This window comes from Orussus abietinus, unplaced genomic scaffold, assembly GCF_000612105.2.
Source record: "Orussus abietinus isolate OABI.00-Male unplaced genomic scaffold, Oabi_2.0 scaffold1, whole genome shotgun sequence".
NCBI lineage: Eukaryota > Metazoa > Arthropoda > Insecta > Hymenoptera > Orussidae > Orussus > Orussus abietinus.
This window is the reverse complement of record NW_019396017.1, coordinates 1,006,673-1,031,167: the sequence shown is the minus strand read 5'-3', so window position 1 is coordinate 1,031,167 and position 24,495 is coordinate 1,006,673. Positions and strand designations below refer to the sequence as shown.

Genomic DNA, 24,495 nt, shown 5'->3' with positions numbered 1-24,495 from the left:
TTCGTTGTACTATTAATTTTCCTAAATCGTTTTCAGATATCTTCTTGGTAATTCTCTTCTTGTTATTCTTTTGGTTTAATTATACAGTTGTAGTTCCTACGTCTACATACTTGTTTGTAAAAGAGTAACAGTGGTAAAATGACGTCGATGCTACTGACATGTGAATATTTGGAAAGTTCTAACCAATTGTATAATAAAAATATATAAGAATGGAATATTGTCATCGTAATGAAGTGTATATCATTCTATTGCCAAATATTTTGTTAATAACCACAAGAGAATGAAGCGGTTGTTATAATTATGGGTAGTTTCATATAAGCGTGATGTAAGATACATTAACAAGACTATTAAATAAGTTAACTGTTCAAGAATATCAGAAACAAAGATGTTTATACCCTTATTATCCTCTATCTGTTAATTGAAGTAGGAAAAGTTACTGGTGATCTTTTGTATAATTCATAAATATTGATTAAAGTGTTAAACATCAAACTATTTTAATTTTTTCTACTTTCTTACTCAAATTATACCTACGTTATATGAAAAACACACGTATAATAAATATTCATATTTTATTCATATTTTCCAATTCTTAAAATAATTAACAACTAAACAGTGATTCTATCCATTTCAGTTTCAATACACATTTTCAACTTGTCTTCACTTAGCTGCCAATCTTACACACAGTTTTTATAATGAAATTAAATGTTGCTTCGATTTAGTCCCTTTTACATATTTTTTTTTTAATTACTCATTAGGTTTTCTGCAACTTTCATTCTGAACAACAATAAACACATGCGAACACTTTATTCATTGGTTATTCGCAACGGAAATAGGCACAATGGGATTAATAACACGAACTTCAATGTTTAACAAGAGCAAGTCTTTAAATTGACTTTCTAAAATCAAATTTCATTGTTGTGAGAAATCCAGTTTTTTTTGACATCATTGTTTCCTATATGACATAATACTGAATAATACTCACTGCATTCCAATTCGTGAAGGTATTTTGTTGCACACCCTTGCGATCAATTTATGCTTGGTCTGCATAGATTGAAGTGACTCAAGAAGAGCAACAGTCTTTATGATTTGTTCGTAAATAGAAAATTGATGTATGATATTATGTTCCTTCCTTACGTTAAAGTTATTTGAAAAATGAGTATAATGCAGGTAACACCTAGATATAAGTTTCGTATTGATATATATGATAACAGTGTGCATGAGAATACGATAATCATGATTAACCAATAGCGAATGCCCATCGCGTTTTACTTCCCCCAAACTGGAACACAACGAACATGAAAAAAGTAATTGCTGAGTATGTTTAATATAAATCTGAAGAGGGTCAAATCCTTCTGAATCAACATTAAAGCAATCGAGGACTATTGTATGCCGTTTGTGGAATAGATAGAATACATTAAAATACTTGCTAGCTGTATACACGTTATTCGCTTATACTGTTACGAGTTAGAAGAATTGAGACATGGATGTATTGTTATTCTAATATTGTGCGTACACCTCGTAAGACTGTTCACAGAACTTATCACTACATTACCCCATTCGCGTAAATACAAATCTTGAACCCAAAACAATAAATAAAACTGTTAACCACCCGAATGTGGCTCGCCAGAGTTCATTAAAGGTAAATATGATATGGGTCTGCCATCTGATTGCAAATCATTTTCAGTGTCTAATCTTCTGACTCGTACTCTTTGCTTGTAGTGGTATTCTTTAAGATAACTTTTAAGGGTCTTTGGCAACTGCAACTTGTTTATACCATCATATGTTGTTCTGGTAGTTATAACTGCCCGACATAAATGTTGCAATGGGAAAGGGAAACTACGATGTAGTGGGATTGTTAGCATTGGCTCAAAGAACATACAACAAGCCGGGTCCTTGTAATGTTCTATCAGTCCACACACCTGTCAAAAAATACATCGATATGGCTTTAAATTACTGAAAAATTCAACACCGACTTTTACTAGTAAACCAATGAAACATACCGTTTCAGACGCATAAACGCCTGGATCATGAGCATCAAAACTGAATTTGTGATTCCATTGTTCAATTCGAGCATGAAGTGATCGTCCATACCTTCGGAAACTCACGGAGAAAAGAAACTCCTCCTGAGCTGAATCCCGTAACAGGAAAGTACCTTCTTGTTTGCCTTCTAATAAGCGCTCTGCCTCATAGCGATCCATTTTACCCCAATAAAAAGAGCAGGCTGTTATGGATCGGAGGTCTGGCACAAGACAATGTACATAATCAACCTAAAGGAAGAAATCCCTTTTTATAGAAACAAATACATATTTACCATTTTACATCTATCTTTAATTCTTCAATATTTTCTTGTGAATTCTTAATACTGTATATACCTGGGTATGTGCTGGTCTTTCAATGTTCGAAATCAATGTAAAGTCAATTTGAGACAGTGCCGTGAGAGCAGCAGCTTGAATACCTGCATGTGTTTGAAACAATACTGCTAAACTGTCAACTGTTATTCCATTTGGATGTACTTGAATTCCTGCTGAGTACTTAGGTCTGTAACCTGGAGGTGGCTCAATGCCTTCTTCCATTTCACGAGCTCTTTGCAATCTTGCTCTTTCATCACAATCCTGGAATTTTAATTTAAAGACCATGAATTACACCCATCACAAAAAATTACGAAATTAATCATCTTTCTATATCCTAAAACTTACTTCCATTGGAAACTCTTCGGGATTGAATCTGGATAAGTCAATTACAGGACTTGCCCGAATTGGACCCAGAACTGGACTCTGTGGTGCTGACCTACTGTTAAATACAATGCCTGCACCCATGGGATGCTCTTCGGTACGTCTGTAACCTGTACACACACACTCAGAGTTGCTGTTTCCCTGACCAGGAATATCGGTATTTTTTGAACTTTTGCTTTTAGCACAATTAAATTTCAAAACCCAATTACTACGCTTCTTCTTTGATGATAAAATATGACTACATATTGGACCTTGGTCTTTATTACGTTGTTTATCTGCAGAGAAATCAAATAATGAAAAAATTTACTTTGGTAACCTGCTATATTATATCTTCATTTTTAAATGTGCAGGAATAATTGTAAAAGCTTACTTTTTCGTTTTCCAAACGAAAGTGTTTTGGAGGATCGTTTTAATGCAGGATTTATGGGACTATCATCGGAACAACTACTGCTATTACCACTTCCCGAACTACTACAACACGCCTCTTGTTGTTTAAAGTCTATGTCCTTTTCCGTAATGAAATTTCCATTACTGCAAGGTTGCTTAGATTCTTGAGAATCTGCTGGGTGACTGTATATACATTCAAATCTGGAATTATGATTATCAAAATCCAAATTTAACTGTTCGTTATTTAAATTTCCAACAGGCTTATTTTCATCGGTTGCAGTAATATTTGCATTCAAAGCAGGTACATTTCCATTATTTTCAATGTCAGACAGGCTTCTTATTTCATCTTCATCTATCATATCAGAACTCGGTCGATGCAGCACATCCGTTTGTGCTTCCGCTGGCTGTTTATCGCTATCCATTCTAAAAAACTCTCTGAGACTAGCAAAATGCTGTCCCATCATTACCTAAATTGAGACGCATTGTATCCCTTCTAATCTGACTGTTAAGAGTTCGCTACAAAGTGAAATTATATTCGTCACTCTCTTACGATTATTTAGTGTAGTACTATCGTTAGCAACTTCCTGAAACAGAACAAAGTTTAAACACTTTAAATCATAAAAGTATTGAAAACTCGATGATATGAAATCTTATCTTCAATGTACTTTTCCTTTAGTTTTCAATTAAGATAAGTTCAAGATTACAAACTCTGACACTATATAGGTTTTATTTTCATACATGCATTATCTTTAGTTACTTCAAGAGTGTATTATAACTTTACCATGAATCTAATACTAGAATCTACCAGTTTATTCGGCTTTAACAGCAAACACGATATTAAATTACACCTCGGGCAGAGTACAGATTTTTATAATATCGAGACAGGATGCTTTGTGGTTTACAACACTTGCATAAGTAATGACTAAGTGCATATATACAAGAGATTAGTCATAGGTCAAAACGTGTTATTCTTATGATAACTTACCTAGAATATGGATGAAGTTCTACATTAACCACCCCATAATCATTGAAAAATGACATGAAGCACTTGCGATAACTGTTCACTGATTGCAGCCATTTGAAACGTGTTTGGACACGTCTTGACAAGTCTTCCTTGTCCTTTTAAGGTGCACCTTGATCTTAATTTTTTCAACAACATAATAGAAATAATATTTACTTGGCAACTTTGAATGCATGAATTCACCAATAACAAAAAAACGTTCCAATCACAAACATCAAAGGGTAATGAAAAATGTCAAAACACAACTTGATGCCACGGCGGCCATTTTTGATCATTCTGCCTTTCATTTATCAGTGAACCATATTTTAGACGGCTAGCATCACGGTAAGTTGGGCCGCGTCATCAGCTCAAGTTTTTTTAGCGCTTTCCACTGGCTGCACTGTTGCTGGAACTCGAGTATATCTGTTTTCATTCGCAGTTCCAAATTCCAAATCTCGAGACTAAGGTCTGCCCTTTCTATTGGCTCATTCTAGTTAACTCTCGGTTGTAATTGGTTAATCGTTTTCGAGTTCGCTATAACCACGTTCCATTCATCTATATTGTAAATTCAGGAAAATCAGTTTTGTAGAATGCAACGCCGCTTAGTGGAAACCATACTGACGACTTCACGCTATATCAACGAATAGCAGAGATGAGTTAGGAGATTGCTCACGGGCAGGATCGCGCAATCGTATCCTGTGCTGCCCTCTGGTTTCGTACGTTAGCTTTCACCGTTTTTTTGCTCCCAAGGGCGGCACAACGAATTTCTGGTAGGGGCTCAACTCCTCTCTGCGAATTGCTGCGAATAGTACTCTGAGAACACATAAATTTGTCAACATTGTACGCCAGTACAATTTTATAGGTTATGCCTGGGTAGAATAAGGTTACAAGATGGAAATTTGGATGTTAAATTTATATAATTTTATGTCATGACTACTCTACACGATATATTAAATAAATCGACTAGAATATATCAAACATGAGGAATGATATCGACAGAATTATCTTAATTCAAGCTCTGGCCAAGTCTTTTATGAGGCATAATCCAGCCTATGCTTTGGCACTCGTTTTTATTCATTATGTATTGAGTAAATTAAATGCACTGCTGAACATGAAATTGAAAATGAAACCCGTACCTCGGAATGTCTTGAAATACTTAGTAAATGAATGTTGTAATGACACAACTTATATCGATTACAATACATGCATCATAGCAAATCCAATTATTTTGGGTACGCTGACAACCAATTGGTTCAATGTATGTTCCATATTTTCAAGGAAAAAATACAAACTTATAATTCTTCCACATAGCTGTACTAAGAATGATGAGTTACTTGTTTCTGAAACTGTTTTATTTAATGTCAGAAATACTTTGCAGACTGTGGGGCGTGATGATGCGACTTATTTTATAAGTGAGTAAATGTCATCAAATAAAATGGACATTTATACATAAAAAAATCTTTACATTAATTAATTTCTACTTAAAGTATTTTTCTTTCAGTGCCATCATATAATATTTCAGTCAAGTTCGCTACAGAGGCAATGGTCAGTTTAGTGCGAAATCCATTTGATTGCAGCGATGAATTAATCGATGCTGCTTTGCAAAGTTACTTTTCCCAGCCACGATACCTGAGAGTCGATGATCTGTTTTCTATCGACATCAAAGAATATGCCCCTGAATATTTTTACTATACTCCCAGTAGCAGTTTACATGTACTATTTTTTAAAGTTATAAGTATAAAAAACCAAGAACATAATGTAGCTAGTAATGGTTTTTATATTATACAAGAAGAGACAACGCTTACGCAGGGAGAAAATGTCCACAGCTATATCCCAGGGAAATATACCATTGAAATCCCAGAAGAAATTTGTTCTCTCTCGATACAGCTTGGCGAAGGGCAGTATCTGAATAATTGTCCGCCATCTCTAAAAACATCTTTAGAAAAACTTGAGGCGTGTATTTTGCCTTTTATGCAAAAATGTAAGTTTACAGGTACAGCGACTCGCTCTATTTCTTTATTTTAATAATGTTTAACATGACAGCACTTTGCTTTACATTTTCTCTGTAAATCCAGATAACAAGATAAACATAAAACCAGTGTTTCTTGTGCAAGGACCACCAGGGTGTGGAAAATTTAAATTGGCCGAAATTGTCGCCGAGAGGTCGGGATTTCATTTGCTATGTGTAGATTTTGCAGAAGTGCACTCTTTAACGGCAGCACAAACCGAGGCTAAATTGCGAATTGCATTGCATAATGCTAAAAGTTGTGTCCCTTGTATTCTTAAACTGAGCAATATCCAGGTAATCTTAACTACCGATTTTTAATCTCTTGTATTCTCCTTCTTTTATTCTGAACACGCGAGAAAGTCTAAAGATAATATTAACTAAATGCTTTTTGCATTTGTTTCGTTGTAATTAAAAGGTTGATATTTTTACAGATATTTGGTAAAGATTCGGAAGGCCGGAAAGACGAACGAACTCTTTCGGCGTATCTCAATGAGCTAAATAAATTATTTGAAAAGCCATTGAAGTACCCTCTCATTATCATGGCTACGTCTGATATGCCAGGCATCTCTAGTGAATTACTGCAAACCTTTATTGAAACAATAGAGTTAAGCCACTTAGATAAGAGTGAAAGATGTGATTTACTCGAATGGATGCTGCAGAGCAAAGGATTATGCCATGAAACAAATTTATCCAAACTTGCTGGCTTGTATTCAGATTTCGTATACGCAGATTTTGAGACGTTAATACAACAAGCTGTAAAAATTCGATATCAAGAGATGACTCCTCGAGAGAAAATATCATTGATAAAGTTGCAAGATAATGACTTTTCTGCGGCTTATGGTATGACAATTAATATAAATAAATCCCGTTGTTTATTTCGGGCTGTCGAGACATTAACTATCGCTTTTGACGTTATGCTAGAATATCGCAAATTTACGTAATTCCGTCAGCCTGAAAAGCGATTGGGTAACCGATACTATCAACAGATAAGGTGATTCATGAGACGCTCCTGAGAGGAACTGTTTTCAGCAAAAATAAGGACAGAGCTAATGAATATAACCAGTGCTATTTCTCAGAATAATTATTTTTCAGAACAAATGCAGTCAATATCTTCGGATCGAATCGGCGCTCCTCGCATACCGAAAGTACACTGGGACGACGTAGGTGGACTAGCTGACATAAAACACGAAATCAGGCGTAGAATTGAACTGCCATTATTGAGCGATACTAATTTAGGACGATCTGGTCTACTTCTTTATGGTCCACCTGGCACGGGCAAAACTCTACTGGCCAAAGCTATTGCGACGGAGTGTCAACTTCAATTCTTATCCGTGAAAGGGCCAGAGCTATTAAATATGTATGTTGGACAAAGTGAGAAAAATGTCCGTCAAGGTAAAAAAAAAATGAGCTTCAAAGTATTTTAGATCGTTGCTATAAATGTCTGATGATTAATCATTTATAGAATTTGGAGATTAACGAAGTCTCATCTTTGTTTTAGTCTTTGAACGTGCCCGAGCAGCAGCTCCTTGTATTATATTTTTTGACGAACTGGATTCTTTAGCTCCAAATCGGGGCCGAAGTGGAGACAGTGGAGGGGTCATGGACCGCGTAGTTTCTCAACTTCTTGCCGAAATGGACGGTTTAGACAGTTCGAACAGCACCTTTATTATCGGTGCAACAAACAGACCCGATCTTATCGACCCTGCTCTACTAAGACCTGGACGGTTTGACAAAATGTTGTATGTTGGAGTGTACTCCAGCCGAGATGCGCAGCTTGGGGTATTGACGTCACTTACTCGACGTTTCGCAATAAAAAACCGCGAGGCAATTTTGTTAGAAGTTGTCGAACAATTGCCAGGAAATCTAACGGGTGCTGACTTATACGCAGTTTGTTCCAATGCTTGGCTTCTGGCTGTCAGAAGAAATCTAGCAAACGTTTCCGCTAGCAATGACTCTAGATCATTAGAAATCGAATTAACAGTAGAACTGCAAGATTTTCTTCAAGCTATTCGAGATCTAGTCCCTTCTGTTAGCAAAGAAGAGATACTTCGATACGAGAAATTACGGTCCGAATTGTCATCGTGATAATTTACTGGGTAGTTTAATTGTTTTTGTACATTTGTACATTTTTCGAGAATGCTGAAATATAGAACTTGGAGAATAGCTGTGAAGTTAGTGTTTAATACGTGAAAGGTTTGTCGTCACCGCCCAGCAAAATCAAAATAAATGATATCAGCAGCTACTGTCGAGTGTCTGTATAATCGGAAATCTCGAGCAAATCTAACTGTGCAAATGTGAAGAAATTCCTTTCAAAGGAGTGCATATATTCTCACGACACACGGTGTAATTAATTCCGAGAAAAATATTTTCCTTCGAACGGACTCCTATTAATCCAAAGCCGTATCGAGATGAAAGAAAGCGTCACGGAGGACAACTTATAGACGACCGTCATTTCGATTACATTAATTTATTCTGAGAAATACATAGAGTAATTTATACAGCCGATGATTAAATTAATAAGGATTTTCTACTCTACGTATTGCACCGTATAATTAATTACTTTACGCACTAGTGAATCGTAAAACGTCGAGAATCCAGGAACTGCATTGAAGTTGGTTTGGGGATCAACAATTCAGTCTGCTTTGGATCGTTACTAGAATACGTTTTAAGATGCACTAATGAATGTATTCCATGTAGAAAAATAGGATAGCTATATCCACTATTCACTTTTGTATCGACAATAGAATATTAAAGACCTCCCTAGCGAACATTACCTCAGATTTCCTAAGAGATCTCTAAGGAATGTTTCAGAACTTCTCCGAAAGTCCATGCGACTTCTGATTGCGCTTGAACGTTTCCGCGAGAGCTCTAAAATCTATTCGCAGAAATTCGAGAAAAACCTCGAGTCGTGTAGGGAAATATTTCCGGAAGCATCCGGGTACATGAAGCAATCCCAAGAGAACGTAGTCACATACGTGGGGATATCTGATTAATTACTCGGAAATAATTTAAGACTGTTAAAACTCTTAAAATCGTGAATTCCCCGAAAACCTTCCGAACAATTGTGAGAAAATTCCATCGTTTCATACTAATAATTTGTGATCAACTAATTTTTTCTCTGTGCTCATTTGCACGGATGACTAACAGGATTGAAAGTCCCTTGAACTTTAACATCCGACATACATAATCGCCTTTTTCGTGTCGAAATCAATGCAGATTACAATTATAATTTCGAGATTCGGTGCATCTCTCAAACGGCAAAGAACTTACGAAATACCCTAGATGGTTCATATTGCTTCGGGACTTTGTGCGACGTAAAGCCTTCGGAAATACGTTTCCTTGTTTCAGGTCGTTCGGGAAGTCCCGACCAGAAACTCGACTAGAAAAAAGTTTGCTTTTCGGTCAGGACTTTACGAGAGACCTTACATTATTCGCGCCCCGCTGTTCGTTCGTTCCTCTTTGGCGCTATTTACACTACAGCTGCGCTTAATAAACATCGTCGACTATATACTTCGCAAAACCCTTGGCCCAGAAATTATACGACCCACGAGTTAAGAATTGATGTAAAACGGAGACCCAGATAGCAGACGATAAAAATCTTAGCTCCATTTTTCCGCGACTATTGTAGATTAGAATATTAAACACGAGGAGACATATTTCCATGTAAAATATGCTTATCGTACAAAACTGGGATAATTTGGAGTTCAAAGAATCAGCAGATAATCCGAAATCCTAAATCTCATAAACCCGTATTGAGTATGTCTAATTAGTGCGAATGTTTCTTTGATGCTCCTAATATTTGTGTAAAAATTCCTTAAAAATTAATAATTGGAATTTCAAATATTTCCAATAAACGATAGGAATCAGCGGAAGTGAAGCTTTAAATTAACCCTATGTTTCATAACATTTCACTAAACGACTCGTTGAGAAATGAACGGTTAAAAGAATTTTTGCTACTCAAAACTGCTCTTGCTCTCTACGCACGTGAGCCTTCAATTTCTCGAACATTGAAATTCTACTTAAAAATTGGTCAATTTCCAAACCAGCAATTTACTGCCCGACTGAAATGCATTATTTAGTACAGTTTGTATTGATCTTGGGTGAATTTAGTTGTATCAAGTAAATAAGACGTTGAAATCATCTTTTTTTTTTCTTCTTTTTGCGTACGTAATGGTCTTTACTATAGTAAAATATACCTTTGGTCACGGTACATTTGTGCGATCCAGTGATCAGCATCCACAGTCCATATACAGATTGGTAGGATTCAATTAGATCGTTGAGAAATGTCAGGAATCATCCGCGGTACAAAAATCCCGATTCGAAGCGATATCTCCGTTAATCCACACCGAATTGCCTTGAATCGAAATCGGCGTTAATTAATCCACAGTTTTTGTACAAGGTATGCGCGGACGTCTCCGTGTGCAGGACTTGACAACGAATACCGATCTGGATAATCGGTGCACAATTTGACGGTATCCATAAAATGCAAGGTTTAAGAAACATCTAGTGATCTAGGTTCAGGTCATTCCGAAAGGTCCACTATTTTCATATCGATACGTTTACCACTGTTCCCAGATAAGGACATTTTTGGGAAATCTGAAGGATGTCCTCAGGATCGCTGAACGCGATTGTATTTCGGAAATCGCCAGGCGATCCCTAAGACCTTTGTAAATATTTACAGGACCTACTGCTCCAATGGTTCGGGTACATCTCTATTGTATCTTCCATACTATCAGAATGTTCTGTGTTCTTTGGACAAGTGTTCCGACTTGCGACTAACTTGATGGAAAGAATTAATAGTCGGTTGTTTTCGGTGAATCTTGAACAAACATGTTTCAACCGAAGGGGTATTGTTACTCCTCGGAATTAAAGCCTTGCGATGATGTTCAAGTCAGAATTTCAGAATACTTCCAACTTACGTCAAAAAAAAAAAAGAGAGAAGAGTCGCTATCAATTTTTGGAGTCTACAATACCCCTTAACGCGATATAGTGAAATGTAGAATTTGATAGAAAAATTGAACACATCAATACTCTGTGAAACTCTTATCGAAACTTCGAGCGCTACGCGACTATCTCTGAAATTTCCAAGACGTGTTTCACGAAGAAAAAGTGACTCGTTCGCGTTACGATTAATAAAGAAATTTAAATTTAAGGTAATGATAATAAGTGTATATCGTCATGACCCATGTGAGGGTAGGGTACCGACCGTCGAATAAATTTCTGCGTTTCCGCGGGCCTTAGCAAAACATTAACCTCATTCCACGTACAATCGATCAAGCGATAAGAATCGCATATGCAGTTCTTACAATGGAAATACCGAAGACGAAAAATCACCGCGGATTTCGGTTTGTTAGAACATTCCTATCAGAAATCGCACGTCGCAGCTTCGCTCTGTTTAGAATCGCTATTACGACCGTTTCTCTCCTTTCCTTCATCTTTTTTTTTATACACGCCCTTCGCATCTCTATATACATCCTTCTTTGTCGAGATATAAAAACAAAGAAATATGTATATTCCTTGTTTTTATTTATTTATATAGTTTACCTACGAAAGTTACCACGATTCGGATAGGTACGTAGTACGGTGACGCGGCACGGATACACGTACGTGCACATACGTATGCATGTTAAACATAAATATCACATTTGACGAATACGCTACAATAAATAAATAGAATAAACATCATGCAATGGATTCTCTTTGTTGGTGACAATAGTATTATCCCTTAAGTAAACTTTAACGAGTTCCTTAATACGGACTTAAAAGGTACCGAAAAGAATTCATCTCGCGCACCGCTAATCAATTAATCGTATCAATACTTTAATTCGGATGAGCGCAACCTGTTTCTGCCCTTTATCGCCTCGACCTCCAGTTATTCTCAGATCAAACGACATTACAACAATTCTTAGTCTAAGTTGACGAGAAGTCGTTTTTAACGAATATTTCTTTTCAGAACGTCCACGTTAAATCGTTTCTTCTCTCTCTACGGAAAATATTTCTGACTTGCACTCATTCCATTTTATTTACGATTCATTACTTTCTAGACGCTATTACGAACATGGGAATCCAATTTCATCCACGTGCGCTAATCATTAGCATTGACCCGAAAACCGGTTCAAGCTGTACGGGGTCATAATTGTGAAAATATACGGAGCAAGTCAATGATAATGGGATAATTCGATATCAAGAAACGTTTGCCGATATTCGTGCCAAGTGCACGAACACAATTCAGAATAAACTTTGATTTTTGTACGTAAAAAGTAATTAAGCTGCGGCAGTTTAAGGATTCTTATCTCTTAATGGCGAATTTAGTTGACGTAATTAACAGAACCATATCAGAATTATTTCGCCGGTAGTTCGAGTAGTAGTAGTCAGTAGTAATCTAGATGAAATGACTCACGCCAGCGATATCATAATCGTAGTTTACAGAAATTGCAGCCTACGTGGACGGGTTTAACAAAAAAGTATCGTGACTCTTTGCAAGTGAGTCGCGCGATCAACGGGCATTCGATGAAGCACTTCTATCATGGACATTATCCCGGATAAGAGTAATAAGAAAAGAGAAATTTCATAAGAGAATACTCCGAGGGAGACGAAATTCGTACAACCAAGTTGCGCTCATCGCGCGTTATAAGGATCCTGTTAGTCCTTATAGTAAGATCGAACAACACGAGGAGATCGCAGCGACGCCTGGGTGGAACCTGGAGGTGTCGGCAAACTCTGTTCCCGCGAAACTCATCCGTCTCGATCAAGTTCCTCGAGGTCCTTCTTCAAGGGGTGGCGCCCCTCTGAAGGTCCAATCTCAAGATTAAGTCATTCCACGGTCACCTCCTCGGAGAGTATCTTCATCGATTCGGAGGTCACCGGAGAACAGGGCTCGCCGTGAAGGTACCACTATCGAGATGCACGTCAGGTACGTGGGAAAGTCACTCCGGATGCACATCACGCCCGGTTGGCAGGACTCAGTGGTGAGTTCCTTCGGTGACTCTAAAAGCACCCCCAAAGAGCCGAACATCCTGACAAGGGCCTCCCCGTGTTGCAGGTCGTCGGTCCCACGATGATATCCAGCCACTCCGGTGGAAGTTCCGGGTGCAGTCGACTGCCTTCCAGGGTGGTGGCACGAAGGCCCCAAGGGAACGGGATTCCTGGTGGAGGCACTACTTCTGCGATGCGTGTCAGGTACGTGCGAGTCGGTGGATTCACGGCGTACCTGGTCAGGAGGACTTGGTGGCGAACTCGTGGAGGATGTCGCAGGCCATCTCCACGTCGTTCCTTGTGATGCCTAGGGCCCTGATGACGGCATCCTGGGCGAAGCCTAACGCCGTCAACTTCGAGATGTGCTCGACGTTGACGTTCTCGTAGGCGGCCGCTTCCGTTTTGGTCGCCCCGGAACCACCGCCTCCGCCGCCGTCCCCGCCGCCAGCCTCGTCGCGGTCCTTCATCAGGGCCGTCAACCGCGCCCTGTTCACCTCGAGGTTGATGTTCTTAACTACGTGCTGCCGCGTGCCAGGTATAATGATGGTATTCTCGTAGTGGTGGTCCTGTTCGGGGATGTCCTTCGGCGCCTTCGGCGGTCTCGGAGCGGACAGAGGCGGCGGGACCGGAGGTACAGGAGGTGCGGAATGCCCCGGGGGTGCAGGTGCGTGCTTAGAGTGGCGATTCGACTTCTCCGGCAGGGCCGGAGGTGTTCGATGAGACCGAGCATGCGGCCGAACTACTGCAGGAGGTATCGGCGACGGTGAAGAGGCGCGGTGCAGCATGTCGTACCTTGCTTCCGTAGCGACTGGAAAAGCGAAAAGTAACGTTAGAAACCACCTCTAAAAGGTATGCGCGCATTAACTCTGCTCTACAATATTTACCGTTTCCTCTAACTTTACCTTTGTTATTTGGCTGGCTCTCGCTAGAGGCTGATAGAATGACGGTGACGGAAGGTGGCGGTGGAGCGTTCTCCTTGGGGACTGTCAGATGACGGCCATTCCTTGGATGGCTGTTAGGCGTGGGCGACGGGGAAGGTCTCCTTGGAGGCAACGGGGGACTCGACACGATTCTTCGAGGTGGCACCGGGGAACTGGGTGGACTCGAATCCTCCTCTTCGTCGGAGTCGTCGCACATGAGACCGCAGTTGCCGTTGCATAGCTCCATAATGTCCTAAAACAAGGGAGACAAGCGTTACTTCGACCCCAACCATAGACGTCGACGTGTCGGGAAAGTATACGTGTACGATATGTCGGGTTGATAGGTTTTTGTCAAATGAAACTAGTACGGTGACAGTCTATCTTCGGGGAAATTAATCGTAACCTCGCTACCATTTTGAACATCTTCCCAAGAGCGATACAATTATCGAGCTTACAAAATTGAATTGCCCACCCTCGTGGTACCGATTATATTGGCTTGAAATCATCGACTGTACATCCGGAGGAGATTAGCGGACGTTATGCGAAGGCTGTGTGAAAGAGCAGCAAAATATAGGGATTGGAGAATGCGAGAGTCGTTTATTATGTTACAAGCGCACTATGCACTGTGCATCTCGCCGGGGGTGCAGAATTGTCGCGATAGGCGTATAAAGAAAAGTATACATTACCATTGTAATTGAACAGTCCTTGACCCACCGAGAATTCCTTGAGATATGATAAAGGTGCTTGGCAACGGTACCGCAAAACAAGTTATAGACTTAGTAATTAAAGAAGCGCAAAGGACCTTCCAGGACGGCCCTTTTTATCAGCTACTTGTAAGTACACCACCGTACTGACACAACACGGGGATAAATGCCATGCTTTGCTACGCGCAACGACGATGCAATTAAATTCCTAAACGTCGTACCTCGACGTTTAACTCGAAGAGAAATATTTATGTGCACGACGTTGGCTTTTCGACCGATTTTACCTTTCTTTCAAATCCTTCTGGCGCAACTAGTACGCGATCGTATCACCGAAGCGTAAAGCGATGAGCCATAATGCAATGTACTACTTACCTTAGTTCCGTCTTAACAATCGCGCTCTCTATCATCATTTCTTTTCTTTTTCTGATTTTGTTTTCTTTTTCATACGTTACACATTAGTCTTTTCATGCAGCGGGCAGAGCATTGGATCCAATGGACAACACAGTAAAAATAATTGTAAAAAACGTTCATGCGAGAGCAATGCGGGACGATACCATCGTACATCGAAATACCCTGTTGCTGGAGCAACGATTCAGGGACTGGAGAGAAAGAGAGAGAGAGAAAGATAGAGCGTATGATTAGAGTCCAGCAAGAGGGGATCTGTGTGAACGCATAAGGAACTCAATATAATGATAAGACAGTATACTTTTATTTAAAAATTGCTTTCAGATACCTAGTATTTTACAATAAGTAGAAAAGACGTACACTAGAATTAAATGATCACTAACATTTATCTAGACGCGCCACTGCTTTGTTGCACGGCAAGGAATGACCTAAGTTAAGCGCTACCATTAATTGTACAAATAACACTCGATGACGCAGCGAATGAGCTTTCAAGATACACGGATATACGTATATATCTTACATTCGAACTGCCCCGTCTGTGCTGGTATGACTAAAGGAAGGAAAAAAAAAAAGGTTAACAGAGGTCCGTCCGAGTATTGTCTAAATAAAATCGAGTGGCGAAGAATGGACGGACGGCCGGCGCAACCGAACTCGTTCGACCGAGAATTGCATCCACCGGTTGCATGGAAATGAACGTGTGCAACGATTCAACTTCGCGGTAGCATGGGTGCGAGGAAATGATCTCCTCGAGGGGACATATTGTTGACGGGGAACCGATTTGCAACATGCATGTGTGGATCATCCGTGTCGAAAAAGAGGGGGAAAATAAAAAAAAAATAATAGAGACGTATATTAGTATTTTAGTTCGTCGTGCATGTAACGTGAAATGACTGTCCGCGGAAAAACGAACGGAATTTCATGGGTTTCGATCGAATATTATCGACGGCATTTCATTTACATTCCCCCAGGCAGATTTTTGGCACATCATTTTGTACTCCACTGTTTGCCCCCACGTCTCTCGAATAAATGCGAGCGAATAAATTCGTTGCACCGAGTTGCGCGGGACAGTCACCAGAGGAGGCAGAAAGAACGACGATGTTTCCCCCGAGAATATTCCCGCTCGTGTTCTACGAGGATACACTTGGAGTACGCATGGTTATTTGTGCAAAAAATCTGGTACTGCTTTACCGGCGCAATAACGTAACAATCCCCACGGAGTTGAACTCCGAATAAACGAAACGCTCCTGTTATACTTCGCTAATACTTATTTCATATTTTCCATAAATTATATAATTTTCTATATTATATAGAATTTCCGATTTTCGTACCTCTGTATGCCCTCCTTTCAATGCAAATTGTCTATTTATCTCCGATTAATCGTATAAGGTACTATTCGCAGGTAAGATAAATGAATTGCAACATGAGCGCATCAGCGTCCGTTCGGCCCTTAAAGTTAGTGGACGAGAAGAGGCAGAGAAAAAAAAAAATAAAAACAAATAGAAAAAGATAGCGAGGTTTCCGATACCTCGACGTAAGAAATGGCACGATTGTGATTAGCCAATCATGAAAATAGCGAGCCAAATTGGTTAAGTTTTACGTCCCGTGCCAACCCCTCATCCGCAGGAGTCGGCGTGAAACTGAAAATCATCGTTATCCCAAAGCAGCAATTCCATCGCTCGATAAAAGAAAGAAAAAAAAAGGAGCCTTTGTTAGTTACCGTCACAAGTGATGAAATAAAGAGAGCGCAGCTCGCATGGAAAGCTGAAGACGGCGCAGCTTACTGGATGCATATGAGGGAAACCTACCTTTCGGAACATGTCCTTGTTTTTGATGATTCTTGAGAAATTTCTATCGACAAGTCTTTTAAAGCACGCTGGACAAAACAAACCCGAAAGTGTATAATGAGTGAGGTATAAGTTCATGATGAATGAATAGGATATACTGACGTATCGAAATTGGTATCACAGTTCTTCGATGTAGTAAGAGTTAGTGCCACTACTGAGAAGATCGTAATGCGAGGACGAAGGCAGATTCAAGCTCAGTGAATTCGTCTCCTGCGCCTCGATACGACATTTTCAAATAATACTTCGAACCCTAATGTTATATTACAAAGCAGGTAGGACGTTACTCTAAGTTTCATGTAAAGAAGACAAAACCAAACCGAAGGTCGTGTGATCTCGTAAGACGTTATGTAACGATATAGGATGACTTCTTCGATGCATTATATTAATGACGTTGCGAAAAAACGTGAAATGCTATTGAAAATAAGGCATACCGTGGGAGGTCGTTACACATAGGGCACGTTTGATAATGGAGGGTAGATACTAGTCCTAGTCGGATACCTCGGTGTCAGGGTCAAGGTCCCGCGTAGGGGTCGACGCATTACTCGCCGACGCAGAATGCGCTCCAGGACGATGGGTTCTTCGAGGATCAAATGGGTCCACTACAATCTGTTCCGTACCCTTAATCTCCGCTCGGCAAAAAGGACAACCTTGACCTTCCGAATCCTGAAAAGAATTGCCAAGCTGCGTTTAGTAAAAATAAGGGTGAAATCGGATCAAAAAATTAAATTAGCCATTTTTTCTCGACAAGGTTGTAACGCCGCTATTTCGTCCTTCCGGAGTCATGCAATGAAAAGTACATCGATTTTTCGTAACCGTTACAAGGCTTTAACTCGATGTTTATTTTACCCATACCGTGAAAGAGTTTGTATTAAAGAGTTCTTGTCACGATATATACATTTGTTACCGTATTTCTATGAGCTTTAACGATACTAGAGTCAACCTAGATTCGGGAGGGAGAAAGGCTATAATGTTGTTGGCCTCATTCTAGACGTACTTGCAAGTGGTGTATGTATTAATCAGGTGTTCCACTTTTGTGCTCTATTTCTACTTGAATACAGCATCTAGTGAGCTGAGGAAGCTCGTTTTAATTAGAATTCATGAAAAGAAGAGGTTAATTTTATAAGTCCTTTGTGGAATGACAGTTTTCATTCTCTTACCGGTCTCATTTAACGTCAAAGTAGAGAATAGATATTATTACCTGCCAAGCCGTGAGACATGGAGTGCAAAGGAGATGGCCGCAAGGTTCTATTCTCACATCCTTGTCATGTTCCGCACAGATTTTACATAACTGGAACGTGCTACCCATTTCGCAGTACAACTCGTACTGTTCTGCAGTCACTTTTATATGTTCTTCCGGAGTTGGCTGTACTGCCCACGTCAAATCAGGATTTATATTACGTCCATCAGGATATAAATAACTGAAAATAAGTTTTATGCCAATTATTCGATTCGAAGTCTCGATACCAAACAGAGTAATGTAAAAGTTACTCACAAGCCTTCCCGATACCCATCTAATAATGCTTGACATAGACTCTTATTGTGTGGTATAGTTTGAAGAATATCACCATCTGACGTAACATAGCCAATTGCCCATTGCCCTAACCTTGTACAACTTAACCGAAAGACATAGCTCCCAGGTTTAGTTATACAATATTTTTGTAAACGAGCTTTCACTTCGTCATACGTGAGGAAAGCCACGTATCCAGGATGCGTAACCGCTAGGATCTTCCAATTTTGTAAAAGGGTCGACCATGGCTGAAATAACCTGTAGAAATGATAATAAATAATAAAGAAGTGCCTGCAATATCTACATCTATATTTCTGTAACTAGATATAATTAGATATTTCTAAATACCTGGTAAATACATCGAACTCAAAATTTGAGATGTAGTCGTTGCATGTAAGATCTATCGTTGACTTTAAAGCCATAGCTTGCAGTCCCGAGCTTATAGGATGAACTTGATTAAGTTCATGTCTGAACTCCTTCCACGTCACCAAGGTGCTGAAACAAAAAATAACACGATAGTAAATCGCCCTGAATTACATCTTACATCTGTGACGAATTCACATTTTACAGCAACTCAGCATATATAAGAACAAAAAATTCCAGTAACACATAACATACTTCAAAATATTAAGATTAAGGTTATATCAGAAAAAAGTCCTAAATTTAGGTCGCTTATCGTTCTCGATTCAGATCACAGTTAAAGTTCATTTCATCGCATTAAAATTCAATATTTTTTCCCCAGGCAAAATACTGCACCTTATGTACAATTCAAATCTTTATAAGAAGTTATCGCAAAGTCACTCTATCGTATGCGATAAATTCAGAGAAATATTTTTCGCCAGAGAACACGTTCCCAATACAGAGAGTCAACATTGAAATGAGCGTCACTCGTATTCAATTCTTATATTCATAATTCTGTTATTATTCGAGAAAGGGAGTGTATAGTATTCTTGAAGTCGTGAAATGATAAAATCGTCGATAGTCCTTCGGTAGGTGCAAGTCACGCATGATGTAACATCGATGAGTAAGATTAAATATTTAAAGGGACACCCGTTATAAAGCTTGTCCACTTCTCCAAGGGTAGAGCCGCTCAGTGCACGTCAGTAGGCGTGTGGAGAGCGGTCGCTACGTTGGTTCCTCGCGTAAAATAACGCACAAAGTTGCCGGTAAGTCTCCGAACTTGTGACATCTAATGCCAATCGGTTAATTCGCGTCCTGGGTGGTTAATTCCTCGGAATGTCGTGATACTATCGCATTGTCAGTCGTTAAAAGAAATTGCAAGAATTACTTTCGGCTTGTCTATTATGGCCGACCGCTGAGGTTCCCGAGTCGCTCGACGGATGGCGCCACTGACGGTGTCTTGGTCACGTATTGCGCAGTCAGTTCATCTTCCAGTATTTCTTTCGGCAAAGTTGAATTTGGATTTAACAAAATTGTAACTTTACTCTTTTACAATATTCTTATATAAAAATTACTAGTCTCTACAGGAGCAGCTACGAAAATCAATAAATAATAGGCTGCCTTCCTCGTTTCAGGTGCATCTGAAGTACAGTATTTTTTTTTAAAGACAAGACCAGAATGCGTATTTTAAGACTGACGGTATTTACGCAAGGATTACAACTTATAAGAAAGAATTCATCAGGCACGTACTGAGTACCCGACATTGATATTTGACTAGGATGAATTGACGCTTAAAATTTTATAACTGCTCCTATTAATACGATAAACCCAACAGAGACGTATCTTTGCATTAGCTGCACGATATATCAAGCTTGCATATTTCCTTTACTTTTCCATTAATTTGTGCTTTAGTAAAAGATTTGTTACGTCGTTGTTTGAGCCCTTCCTAGATACTATGTAATTAAAATTGAATTTACCACGTTGATACAGCTAATGAATAAAATAAAACGTTGACCGAGTAAAGGATTTGCGTATTCCTGTTTGTTCATGATTCATCGTGGAATATTCAGAAGTAGATATAAAATTTAACACTTTAATTTCAGACATGAGTGGGAATGCAGATTTCAAATCAGCCAAATCGATTTATGATTTCACGGCGAATTCAATTAAAGGGGAAGAGGTTCCTTTGTCCAAGTATGAATGCTTTACTATTTTTCATATGTAAAGAAAAGACAGGAGATTTAAGTGAACAATATTTCCAGATACGAGGGACATGTTTGCTTAATTGTCAATGTGGCGTCTAAATGTGGCTTAACACCTACCAACTATAAAGAATTGAACGAGCTGTACGACAAATATGGAGATTCACACGGTAACGATGCCTTCACAGATTTAGAAACTTGTCTACGGGACTGAAAGTAATTTCTATAAATATCTCATTTTAAATATCAATTTTTAAGGTCTGCGTATCTTGGCATTCCCTTGCAACCAATTCAATGGACAAGAGCCTGGAAACAGTGAAGATATTTGCAGCTTCGCGGATCGTCAAAAGGTATTTCAGTGTCAATAATTTTGACTGAAAAAGAATTATCAACAAAATTGTTAGCCACTACCTTTACATATACTCAGGCTTTAATCTCGTCCTTTGTTACAGGTGAAATTCGATCTGTTCGAAAAAGTGAACGTCAATGGGGACGATGCTCATCCACTATGGAAATACTTGAAGAAGGAGCAAGGAGGCACCCTGGGAAGCTTTATCAAATGGAATTTCACCAAATTCATCGTTAACAAGGAGGGGAAGGTCGTCGAACGACACGGCCCAAACGTGGACCCAAACAAACTGGGAGCCAACCTGGAGAAATACTTTTAAACATTATCCACACGTTAAATACCGATATTTATCACGCTTATAACTTTCATAAACCTTAGACAGAGTATCGTATATCCATAACTAAGCACGAGGCTTTTTTGCCGTTGATATGGCCGGGCCGAATAAACGTATCTATCGATATTAGTGATTTTTACAATGTACGTATAATTGAAAATATACGGCACGTAATGTACGCTTCTTAATTCGAAAATGTACGAGTTAAACCAGGTCGGGAGACCTGCACGAAACCAGTGACGTAGGCATGACCTTCAGACCATCTTAAAGTCTCGAAAGTAGCGCGTGGTCCTCCTCGAGAAGGACCCTGCGAGCGATAATGAGTAACCCGACAAAGGAATTCCTAATGAATCTCCGACTGTACATCTACATCGCGAGCATTATTACGTCCAGAGCAGGGCATACAAAGCGCGAGCGAACTAACCAGGGCAAACGACTGCAAACATAGTAATCACAGTAGAGCAGGTAGGTCTGCAGCAATGTGCAGAACCACGATTGCGTGAAATGCAAAGATACCTTCGAGTATGTAGCGACTTAATCCATGCTCATTCTCCCAGGTACACATCCGGTAATTGGAAATTTGGATTTCAGTATTTCCAAGCGAACAGCGTGGGGACAATTATCGCTACTCCAAATACAGTGTAATTAACGATCGGTACGCAGGCAAAGTATGTAACCCTGGGACGCGTACCGTCGATATCCTTGGGCTTACAGTAATCACGATGTATTATTACGAACCGTAGGGAAAAATAGACACCGTGATTGGGAATATCTCGGCTACGTGGTCCGATCCGAGTACACGTGCATATTAAACGAGCGACAAATATCACCGCCTGCGATCTAAATCGTACCTCACATCGACCGAATCGCGGCTAATAATACCGTCTTTTACGCGCCACTCTCCGTATACTCTCCTCATTACTCCGAGCGAAAGTTGTGACGAATATACTTCCCGCGGGTAATCTTAGAAATTCATGAATCGCGATCTTGGCCACGCGGATGGGAGACGTCTAAAAAACATGTTTACGTAGAGAGCGTTAGGCGCGTCTGCACCTAGGTATAAGAATAGTCTATAAACGCATTCAAATCTATTGTATCGGAATACCCGATTTATCGGGCCCGTCCGGACGGTCTTTCGGTGGAACGTGCGAATCGTATTATTAATTTATTCGATTTTCAATTGCATTCCGGCTAAGCCGAAGTCATCCCGTATTTTGACTACCGTAGCCTAAACGAATTACCTATGCCGTACTCTAAAGGAATCTCGGAGTCAAAGAAGCCTCGAGACTCTATTTTTTCGTGTCCATAACGAGTGTTACCCTACTTCTAGGGTGTTCGTTCTTGGGTGCGACCCGTGACCCCGTCTAACGATAATATATTCCCGTTGATAGGGCGCTCATCGAGGCACAAAGGCTCGAGATCACCGCACCGGTAAAACCGGGGGACCCCAAAGGGCGTTCACGTCAGTTCTAGCATGAAATGGTCAACCCTTCGTGCCCACTCGACTATCACGGGTCGCCACTTTTCGGTCCGCGTAGGACGTGCGACCTATGCACCCGTGCAGAACCTCCGATATCGCGGTCCGTCTTCGTCCGAGCTCGTTTCCTCATTAAAGGTCGATTCGTCCCGTCCGATCGGAGCCGGAGACGTGGAGTTAAAGTTCCAATAAAGGCAGATATATTTATGCTATCGATATAGTTTAAATACCGAATCTAAATCTCTCATGTAAATACTCTTTATAATAAATTATGTAAAAACGATAAACCATTTAACTGCGTTTAACGTGTGTGTGTGTGTGTGTGTGTGTGTGTGTGTGTGTGTGTGTGTGTGTGTGTGTCATGTCATATGTCAAATCAATATGTTGTTTCGGGAAATTTCGCAATTAATTGGTTAAATCGCTGAAAATGCTACGAATAGGAAGGATAGACCTTTAAAAAGTAAACAATGGCATTTAAACGTAAGTTTCTAAATTTTGCCGAACTCGCGCCGGGACGTGTCGGAACCGATACGTGACGGATAGTACGAATCGACTTTCAGCCGTGAAATCCGTCCCGCATTGCTCGCACGCCGTTAGCTGGTTATCGAATCCCCTATTTGCAGAGCCCTATTCCAACGTCTGCGTAAAAAAGTCGATAAAAAAACAATGGCCCTCGTAACGGTGAAACCTCGATATATTGTCGTAAAAATTGTCGATCACAAACCCGTCAATGATATCCTCCCGCCTCTCGGACCAAATTCAAGAGTCGAGTTCCCTATTCCAAGATCTAGAAAGAAATCTAATAAATAACAACGGCCCTCGTAAAGATGAAACCTCGGTATTGTCGTAAAAATTGTCGATCACAAATCCTTCAATGATTTCCTCCCGCCTCTCGATCCAAAGGCAGGGGTCGAGGCGAGATTCGAAGCATCGTCCGAGCGCCTCGAGCGGACACTTATGACAATGTGTGACTTGTGACCTCGGTTGACGATAATAAATTATCGCCGATAGGGTGCTCGTGGAAGAATAAACGCCGGGAGCCGTATCGCCGGTGGGAGGCTAGATAAAGTCGGCTCCTCGGAAGGGCGCCTAGGGGCCTGAAACGGCGAGTGATCGGCCGATATTAACGGCTCGATCTGGCCTTCCCATTCCTCGATGTGGAGCACGGATTCGTCCCCGAGGGCGGTGCGCATCCCTGCACCCGGTGCATATTGATTTCAGAATCAAGCGGGTGTCCCGCTCGCCCTGTTTCTCCCTCTGGCCGCGTCGTCGCGTCTCCGATTTCCGCGCATCCATCGCGGATTAAAATCCCAGCTGGACCCGGTATCGAGAATCCGCGATCGCCAATCGCCGTCCCCGCGTAATTGATAATCGGTCGGATTTCATTCGATTTCATCCGATTTCATTCACAACGGCGAAATCCAGAAAATGGTTCGTCGAATGATTTATCGAGGGGCGAGCATCGACGCGACGACCGATCGATATCGATATATGGACGATTGGCCCATATAATTGATAAAACGCGACCGGCTAGACGAGACTTCGCGAAAACGCGAGTCGGCGATAAAACGCAGAGAGCGGGGCCTCGTCTAGGAGAAGCGGAAGTGGCTAGTGCCGGCTCGCCGCTCGCTATCGATAAGGGTCGGGCTTATCACCGGCGACGCGGAGACGAAGGGGGCCTCTGAAATTCCCTCGCTCTAGATATAACCCGAGAGCGGGTCTTGCCGCTAACGCTCACGGAGGACGTAAGA

The 24,495-nt window shown here is 40.4% G+C and overlaps 4 protein-coding genes across 10 annotated transcripts in view; 2 read left to right on the top strand and 2 right to left on the bottom strand.

Annotated features, from left to right (window-relative positions):
- Positions 1 to 552: 552 nt before the first annotated feature.
- Positions 553 to 4,453, bottom strand: LOC105698193. Its single transcript, XM_012422228.2, has 6 exons — positions 4,105 to 4,453; positions 3,103 to 3,703; positions 2,697 to 3,007; positions 2,373 to 2,612; positions 2,001 to 2,267; positions 553 to 1,919 (listed from the first exon to the last, which is right to left on the bottom strand). Exons 2-6 carry the CDS (start codon positions 3,581 to 3,583, stop codon positions 1,602 to 1,604), a joined length of 1,617 nt encoding a protein of 538 aa, XP_012277651.1. The 5' UTR covers positions 3,584 to 3,703; positions 4,105 to 4,453; the 3' UTR covers positions 553 to 1,601.
- Positions 4,454 to 4,930: 477 nt separating this feature from the next.
- Positions 4,931 to 8,448, top strand: LOC105698030 (peroxisome assembly factor 2). Of its 3 annotated transcripts, none has more exons than XM_012421870.1 (7): positions 4,931 to 5,531; positions 5,621 to 5,832; positions 5,929 to 6,100; positions 6,195 to 6,421; positions 6,559 to 6,967; positions 7,220 to 7,519; positions 7,626 to 8,448. In XM_012421870.1, exons 1-7 carry the CDS (start codon positions 5,099 to 5,101, stop codon positions 8,210 to 8,212), a joined length of 2,340 nt encoding a protein of 779 aa, XP_012277293.1. In that variant the 5' UTR covers positions 4,931 to 5,098; the 3' UTR covers positions 8,213 to 8,448. The 3 variants fall into 3 exon arrangements, with proteins under 3 accessions (XP_012277293.1, XP_012277292.1, XP_012277295.1); XM_012421872.1 differs by having other exon boundaries at positions 5,301 to 5,351; positions 5,498 to 5,531; positions 5,621 to 6,100; XM_012421869.1 differs by having other exon boundaries at positions 5,621 to 6,100.
- A 130-nt stretch (positions 8,449 to 8,578) lies between these two features.
- LOC105698031 (E3 ubiquitin-protein ligase CBL-B) overlaps positions 8,579 to 24,495 on the bottom strand; it is a 30,490-nt gene continuing 14,573 nt past the window's right edge. The window contains exons 2-7 of one of the 2 annotated variants that reach the window (XM_012421873.2): positions 18,831 to 18,977; positions 18,468 to 18,740; positions 18,174 to 18,393; positions 17,474 to 17,638; positions 14,005 to 14,275; positions 8,579 to 13,910 (exon numbers count right to left, since the gene is read on the bottom strand). In XM_012421873.2, the coding sequence (XP_012277296.1) occupies positions 13,342 to 13,910; positions 14,005 to 14,275; positions 17,474 to 17,638; positions 18,174 to 18,393; positions 18,468 to 18,740; positions 18,831 to 18,977 (1,645 nt within the window). In that variant the 3' untranslated portion in view covers positions 8,579 to 13,341. Of the gene's footprint in view, positions 13,911 to 14,004; positions 14,276 to 17,406; positions 17,639 to 18,173; positions 18,394 to 18,467; positions 18,741 to 18,830; positions 18,978 to 24,495 lie in introns of those variants that run through there. The other variant, XR_001103899.2, reaches the window with a different exon arrangement.
- On the top strand, positions 19,514 to 21,463 carry LOC105698032 (probable phospholipid hydroperoxide glutathione peroxidase). 4 transcript variants are annotated; one of them, XM_012421874.2, is made up of 6 exons: positions 19,546 to 19,648; positions 20,018 to 20,124; positions 20,486 to 20,576; positions 20,645 to 20,754; positions 20,843 to 20,934; positions 21,037 to 21,463. In XM_012421874.2, the coding sequence occupies exons 2-6, from the start codon at positions 20,061 to 20,063 to the stop codon at positions 21,250 to 21,252; spliced, it is 573 nt and encodes a 190-aa protein (XP_012277297.1). In that variant the 5' UTR covers positions 19,546 to 19,648; positions 20,018 to 20,060; the 3' UTR covers positions 21,253 to 21,463. The 4 variants fall into 4 exon arrangements, with proteins under 4 accessions (XP_012277299.1, XP_012277297.1, XP_012277300.1 ...); XM_012421875.2 differs by lacking the exon at positions 19,546 to 19,648 and adding an exon at positions 19,899 to 19,917; XM_012421876.2 differs by lacking the exon at positions 20,018 to 20,124 and having other exon boundaries at positions 19,514 to 19,648.